This window comes from Ctenopharyngodon idella, chromosome 14, assembly GCF_019924925.1.
Source record: "Ctenopharyngodon idella isolate HZGC_01 chromosome 14, HZGC01, whole genome shotgun sequence".
NCBI classification, from domain to species: Eukaryota; Metazoa; Chordata; class Actinopteri; order Cypriniformes; family Xenocyprididae; genus Ctenopharyngodon; species Ctenopharyngodon idella.
This window is the reverse complement of record NC_067233.1, coordinates 5,846,421-5,854,334: the sequence shown is the minus strand read 5'-3', so window position 1 is coordinate 5,854,334 and position 7,914 is coordinate 5,846,421. Positions and strand designations below refer to the sequence as shown.

The window sequence follows — 7,914 nt, the reverse complement described above, 5'->3', positions numbered from 1 at the left end:
ATGGCTGAACTAGACAAATAATCAGAATGTTATGTGTAAGCAGCCTAAAACTCATGTACCTGATAAAAAGCATGAAAAATGACCAACATATCAAGTCATGAGCTTTTTAACTGCCATAAAGAGAATGCAAACCACAATGTTCTCTTCAGCAGACATCCTTAAAAGCTTCCACCAAAAACCAGTTTCTCTACTGCGTTTCTTTCAAACACCCTTCCAAACAAGTATTCATCATACTTGAACAGCAGCTTAATTAAAAGCTGCATTGCTCTGTTTCCACTCGGGGTCCATCAGCCCTCTACGATCCGTTTGAACATCGATTTTCAATTAAGATAACTTACACTTTACAAAACATGTACATTTAAATGCATTTTACCGTAAAATTGCATAAAATGGCCCATTAATGTCATGGTCACCATCTCTCTCTCACCTTCCCTGAACTCCATTTCCCAGCATTCCTCCTTCTGCTCACCTGCTCACGCTCAGCAATCACCTGCACCTGATCATCATCACCTCATCACACAGGCAGCATTTAAGCACACACTTCACTCTGGTACTTTGTCTGGTCTTGTTTATAGAAATACTTACTTACCTGACAACACTTACCTTTGTGTCTGCAGTGTCTTCATTCTCTGGACTCCCTCCAGGCTCCACTCTCCTCACCTATGTGTGTTTGGCTGCTCACTTCCAAGATCTCCTCCAACCGCCTGCGAAACGAAGAACTGTCAGTATTATCATGCATCATTGCATACCTGTTTTGACTACCATACTCACCTACCTGTTGCTTTATCTACCATGTTTAATAAAAAACTCATTCATTTCTACATCGCTGTGAGTCTGTAACAAGATCTATTAGGCTACATTTTTGACAATATTTTGTGAACCTGCTGTTAACCAATTAACAGGCTTTTACTGGAGCAGTGTTTTGTTTTTTGTTTTTTTGTTTTTTTGTTTTTTTTTAAATTTAAGGAGTGCATTATGTGCTATATAAACATAAGACCCTGGGACATACAGGAATGACTCCATATTAATGAATGTAAGCCAAATGGTGGAGCTATCCCCTAAAATGTCAGAAGAGCAGTGGATGGATAGGGAGTTTTTTTTTTTTTTTATGTTGGTTATGAGATATTGCCATGGGGAAGGTTCGTGTCTGTGGAAGTTCTTCACCACTACCCTATTTACCACGTCAAGCTTTCTCTGACAAACTTGCGGCTGGAACTAGCACTGCATGACATGCATTGATAAAAATCCATGTGTGGTCAGCAGTTCCTTTTTAGTAATATTTAACAGCAGTTGATGTAAGAGGAAGTCTGTCTGAATACATCTCCAGCATAAATGAGTACCCCCCCAAATTCAGCAATTACTCTTTATGTAAAGGACATATTAGGGCTCCTTGAAGATACAATGTTCCAGCAAAATTAGTACACCCACCTGAAAGTTACAAAATAAAACTAAAACAAAAAAATTCTGGTGCAAGGTAAAGGCAATTTGTCATCAACAAGTGAGTGTGTTGAACCAAAACATTTAAATAAGAGTAATTTCTGGAGTTTTAGCCCAAAGATTAATGCTGACAACAATGGAACCACATAGGAGAGAACTGTCAGAACAGAAGAACAATTTCTTTGCACAAAAGATGACAATGGTACAAGAGGATTACCAAAGCAAAGTTTTAAAGGGTTCACAAAAAAGAAAATTCTGCCATCATTTATTCACCCTCAAGTTGCTCCAAACTTTCTTCTGCTGAACACAAAAGAAGATATTTTGAAGGATATGGGTAACCAAACATTGGGTCTCGCCAAATTCACAACACGTTCGTACGCACATGAATTTGTTCTTAAACACGTTCTTATTTTAGTGAATTTGGAGTATTCTAAATACGCATAAAATACGCCCAAACCATGTCCATATAAGGGCTTTCCGCGCACGCTTTCCTATCAGGCTTACGTCACTCTAGTCAGACATGCCGCTGTTTAAAGACGCGCTCTCGCCTGATCCTCGAGCAATGCCAAGCGTGCCATTCTCACCGGTTCTCACAATAAACACCTTTCATACAGACCTCTCACGAGCCAGCTGTACATACGCGTAAATCTGCGTTATTCAGAGAAACTTCGCAGCTGAACATAATCACTGTATATGATGAAGTGTATTTAAGATTAAATTGTATTAGGCTATTTAATAATATTATTATTATTATATAATTTTTATGTATGGATTATTTAATATAATTACATATTTTATAGTCCTGTTAGGATGAAATTTCATATTTATATAACTTTTTAACATGATTATAAGGACGTACAGAGTCGGGGAGAGTGGGGTAAGATGAGCCTTTTTTTTTTTTTTTTTTTTTTACTTATGTGGTCCTCACGATAAGGGAAAATGAGGCAGAAGTACAATGAAAATATTTAAAGTAATTTCAGGATGATTCCTATCATTTTAAATGATCAGAATAGTGTTCCTGTGGCTCAATTTGCCCCACGTTAGGGGTAAGTTGAGCCGAGTCAGTAGGTGGGTGTAAACTGACCATCTAACTGAATCTGAATCAAACCCATGTGAAATTTTGAAGAAAACCTCTTTTATAAGATTACCTCTTTTGAAAACTAATTTAATAATCAAATATCCGTTTACAAATATTTATATTTCCTTTCTTAAAGCTACCTTAAACAACATAAAACCAACCAAATGAAGTTGAAATTTCAATATCTTTAATTGTTTGCATTTCTGAAACAATATGTTGAACACCAAAGTTGTAACCTTCCCAAAACCAGACTAAACAGAGAATTTGAGTAAAATTAAATAAAAAATGAATTAGAATGAATAAATGTTACTGAAACTTATGAATATTTTAGTCAAAATGTTCTTGACATGGTAGTTTTTCTGCAATGTTGACCATGTTAGGCCATTAGGGACTACTGGTGGAAAGATATATATGATGAAACATCTTCTGGTTCATATCAGAGAAGGATTTGGTGGAATTATACACTGTTCCTATCAAATTAAATAAAAAAAAAAAAAAAAAAGAAAGAAAAGAATAACCCAGCTGCATAATATTACATTAAAGTTATAGCAGTTTATACTTAAGAGACTCCTTTTCACAGTCTGGCAGAAATAATGGGTAGTTCCAAAATATATGGTCACATGGCAATAAAAGGGTACGGTTGCCAAGATACAGGGGGTGGATGAATTTACCCACTGGCTCATCTTACCCCACTCTCCCCTACGTGCTTTTTTGCGTACGAGTGCTTTCAGTTGTTCCTATATTTTGTTGTAAATTTAGAATGATTTTTACTACGAAATTTTTGGTGAATCGTGATTTGTTCTTAAAATCGTTTCTATGCACAAGAACAGGAGAAATGCCAAGCAAGTGTCTCAGAGCTGGAAAAAGTTGTGACTGTCATCTCACACAGTAGACGCAATGTGCAGAAGTGAAATGCAATGTTTTTGTCCACACAGGAACTACCTACTGTAGACAAAGCACAAGAAACTTTTCCAAGGCCCATATTAACAAAATATAGTCTTATGGCAATCCATACTCTGGTCTCAAGAGACCAAATTAATAATTTTTTGATTTAACAGCATCCAAAATGTAAGGGGGAGGAGTACAGTGGGAAGTGCCTGGTCCCTCCAGTGAAGTTCGGTGGTTTAAATAGGGATATACGAGTTCTGAAAGAATGGGGAAGTTGTGCTTTATCAACGTGTCTTGAATTCACATACCACTGTCTGATGTAATACACATTTTTGACAATGACTCTACATTCTCCCAAGGTAAAAATCCTTCCGTGAAAGCATTTCACCCAACCTTAACACTATTGGGAATCTGTGTGGGGGATGTTGAGAAAGGTTGAGCAACACTCCAGATCAAACACAAGGGCACTCAAGGATATCATCTTCCAGGAGTTAAAATTTGTCATGAACCTGTGCACTCAATGCCAAGAAGGATCAGAGGAGTATACTTAAAGTTATGGAGTACATACTATATACTAGAATGTTACACATTTGTTTAATTTAATCAAGGGTGTACTCATTTTTGCAATCCTTCATTTAAATAAAATCAGCTAATTTATTTATTTGACATATCAATGAGAAATGAATACATATAGGTTGGTAACATGCGACCACATTTTTTGTCACACCATTCACCCACATTTCAGTTTTGTAGTATCAGTTTGAGTTTCAGTTAAGCAATCCAGCAACCTACACATTTCCATATTTAGTAATATTTTGAAATGGTAATATTGTGAAAGATTAGCGCAATTTAAAATAGGTTTTCTATGAAATAAAAATATGTTTAATGTCATAAATGTCTTAACTGTTATTTTAATAAAAGCATCTTTTTGAAAAACTTGCTGACCCCAAACTTTTGAATGATCAAGATGAACGTCTATGTAATAATTTTTTGTGTCCTTTTAATACAACACTCAGATAAGACTGCAACATAATCACATGTATTCAATTACAGTTTATTTCCCTTATAAAAAAAAAAAAAAAAAAAACAAGCATCAAGATGGAAGAATACACTATGGGGTTGTGACCTTTGCACATGGATACTAATGAAAAAAAAAATCAGCTTTAGGTTTAACAGACATCATTCATTCATGGCTGAACTAGACAAACAATAATCAGAATGTTATGTGTAAGCAGCCTAAAACTCATGTACCTGATAAAAAGCATGAAAAATGACCAACGTATCAAGTCATGAGCTTTTTAACTGCCATAAAGAGAATGCGAACCACAACGCTGTTCTCTTCAGCAGACATCCTTAAAAGCTTCCACCAAAAACCAGTTTCTCTACTGCGTTTCTTTCAAACACCCTTCCAAACAAGTATTCATCATACTTGAACAGCAGCTTAATTAAAAGCTGCATTGCTCGGTTTCCACTTGAGGTCCATCAGCCCTCTACGATCCGTCTCAACATAGATCCCAAGCCACCTTTAGCCACTTGTAGAGGCGTCATCTTTTCCTTGTTCTCAATGTAGATGCTGGCACCATGTTCCACAAGGAGTTTTGCAGCCTCTGCTCGCTCCTCATCACATGCAAGATGACTGGCAAAAACAATAAAAATTGTTTATGCAGAACAGGTCTGAGGAGGTATTTATACATAATCACGAGCAATAAAGAAAAATAACACTACTACACAGTGGTTCTACACTACTTACAGGGGCGTGTTTCCTTCTGAGTCCTGAATGTTGGTAGAAGCGCTCTCTTTCAAAAGAAGCTGAATGAGTCTGTAGTTGCCCTTGGCAGATGCTCTGTGTAGAGGCGTGGATTGCAGTTTATCTGTCGCATTAGGATCAGCACCGTTTTCCAGAAGAATCTGGGCTATCTGTTAAAAAAATATAAGAAATTATTATTAATAATAAAATTTTTTTTCAAAATGTTCAGAATTTTTTTTTTATGTAATAATTTAATATAACTGATAAAAAAAGAGAGTAGGCAACATATTAATGTAAAATGAATATAAGAATGATAATATAAAAAAGTCACAATTTTCAGAACAATTTTATGTAATATTTTATTATAACTTTAATAAAAAGAGTTGACAATATAATATAAAATGAATTTAAGATAATATTAATATTAAAGAGTTTCACAATTTTCAGAAAGATTGTATGTAATAATTTAATATAACTGATAAAAGAGCTGGAAATATATTCATATAAAAATTAATATAAAATAATATTAATATAAAACTCGTAATTTTAAGAATATTGATGTAGTAATTTAATGTAACTTTAATAAAAAGAGTTGGCAATATATTAATATAAAAAGAATATAAGATAATATTGATATAAAACGTTTAGCAATTTTAAGAAAAAAATGTATGTAATAATAATTTAATATAACTTTGATTAAAAAAAAGAGTTGGCAATATAAGTTTCACAATTTTCAGCAAGATTTTATGTAATAATTTAATATAACTGATTAAAAAAGGGCTGGAAATATATTCATATAAACATTAATATAAGATAATATTAATATAAAACATTTAACAATTTTAAGAAAAAATGTATGTAATAATTTAACAACTGATAAAAAAAACAGAGTTGGCAATATATTAATTTAAAACGAATATAAGATAATATTGATATAAAAAAAGTTTCACAATTTTCAGCAAGATTTTATGTAATAATTTAATATAACTGATGAAAAAAGGGCTGGAAATATATTCATAAAAACTCATATAAGATAATATTAATATAAATTGTTTAGCAATTTAAAAAAAAATTAATGCAATAATTTAATATAACTAAGAGTTGGCAATATAAATATAAAACAAATATAATATTGATATAAAAAAGTTTCACAATTTTCAGCAAGAGTTTATGTAATAATTTAATATAACTTAAAAAGAGTTTGAAATATATTCATATAAAATTATATAAGTTTATATTAAAAACTTAATATATTAACATTATATTAATATAATCTTATATCTTAAAAATATAAGATAATATTAATATAAAATGTTTAACAATTTTAAGAAAAAAAAAAAATGTATGTAACAATTTATAATAACCTCATATCGATCTTTAGATGCTGCGTAGTGTAGTGGCGTACAACCATTCTGGTTCACAGAGTTCAACTGAGCTCCTTTGGATATTAAGGATCTAACAATTTCTTCTCTCCCAGCAGATGCTGCTATATGAAGAGGGGTCCAACATGCCTGGAATGATATAAAATGGTAAATAACTCCACCAAGAGGATATGCAGTGAATGACAAAGTATCTACTATCTAAACATTTAACCACATAATATAGATGTCATGCATTATCTGCACTTATAAATGCATTGGAGAGCAGTAATAATAACACTGAGGTAAAATATATATATATATATTTTTTAAAACCAATGACATTCATTGATGCAGTATATAGCTACCATGAAACAATGCTGACTCACATCATCTTGAAGATTCACTTCAACTCCGAGATTCAACAGAAACTGCACGATATCCCCATGTCCAGCTGAACAAGCCCAGTGCAGAGCAGTCCTGCTGTCCTGTATGAAACAGAGGCAACATTTAAAGCACTTCAAACAGGTGACAAGATTCTTTTGACTCAGTGAAAAGACTTCAATATAGCATCATGCTAACCACTGTGCATGCGTACCAACACTTTCCCACATACCTGGTCTGTTTTCGTCACCAGTGAGCTGTCAGACAAGACGCACTTTTTAAGTTCTTCAAACTGTCCTGTGTAAGCTAAATTACAGATTTCCACATTTGATACGCTGCCCTCCATCTCAGACTTTGGGGGCACCAGTATGACAATTCAGCCTAAATGGTCCCGCCCAAAAACATACAAGCTGCAATGTCATTGGATAAAACAGCTTACTTAGGTGTCGCAGAATGGCGCCCGATTAAAATAAATATACAATTAATATCTAACAAAAGCACCTAAAATGAGTCATTCAGTTGGCTAGTTTTTAGGTTACATAATACCTGTATGATTTTCTTAAAGGGATAGTTCACCCAAAAATGAAAATTCTGTCATCATTTACTCAACCTAAAGTAGTTCCAAACCTTTATGAATTTATTTATTCTGCTGAACACAGAGGAAGATATTTGGAAGAATGTCAGTAACCAAACAGATCTGGCCCCCCATTTACTACTATAGTAGGAAAAATAAATAAAATGGTAGTCAATGGGGGGCGAGATCTGTTTGGTTACGGACATTCTTCCAAATATCTTCCTTTGTGTTTAGCAGAACAAATAAATTCATAAAGTACTTGAGTACCGGTACTTGAGGGTAAGTAAATGATGACAGAATTTTCATTTTTGGGTGAACTATCCCTTTAAGCCAATATAGTCACATTCTTTATATTTGATGTTTTTTTTTTTTTTTTAAGGATATGTGTTTTTTGTAATGATTACTCTAAAACTACTGTATATTTATTTTTGTCTTTTTGTTACATGTT

At 33.3% G+C, this 7,914-nt stretch overlaps 1 protein-coding gene across 1 annotated transcript; it reads right to left on the bottom strand.

Annotated features, from left to right (window-relative positions):
- Positions 1 to 4,033: 4,033 nt before the first annotated feature.
- On the bottom strand, positions 4,034 to 7,356 carry psmd10 (proteasome 26S subunit, non-ATPase 10). Its single transcript, XM_051918480.1, has 5 exons — positions 7,125 to 7,356; positions 6,898 to 6,996; positions 6,515 to 6,661; positions 5,154 to 5,320; positions 4,034 to 5,039 (listed from the first exon to the last, which is right to left on the bottom strand). The coding sequence occupies exons 1-5, from the start codon at positions 7,236 to 7,238 to the stop codon at positions 4,886 to 4,888; spliced, it is 681 nt and encodes a 226-aa protein (XP_051774440.1). The 5' UTR covers positions 7,239 to 7,356; the 3' UTR covers positions 4,034 to 4,885.
- Positions 7,357 to 7,914: the final 558 nt, after the last annotated feature.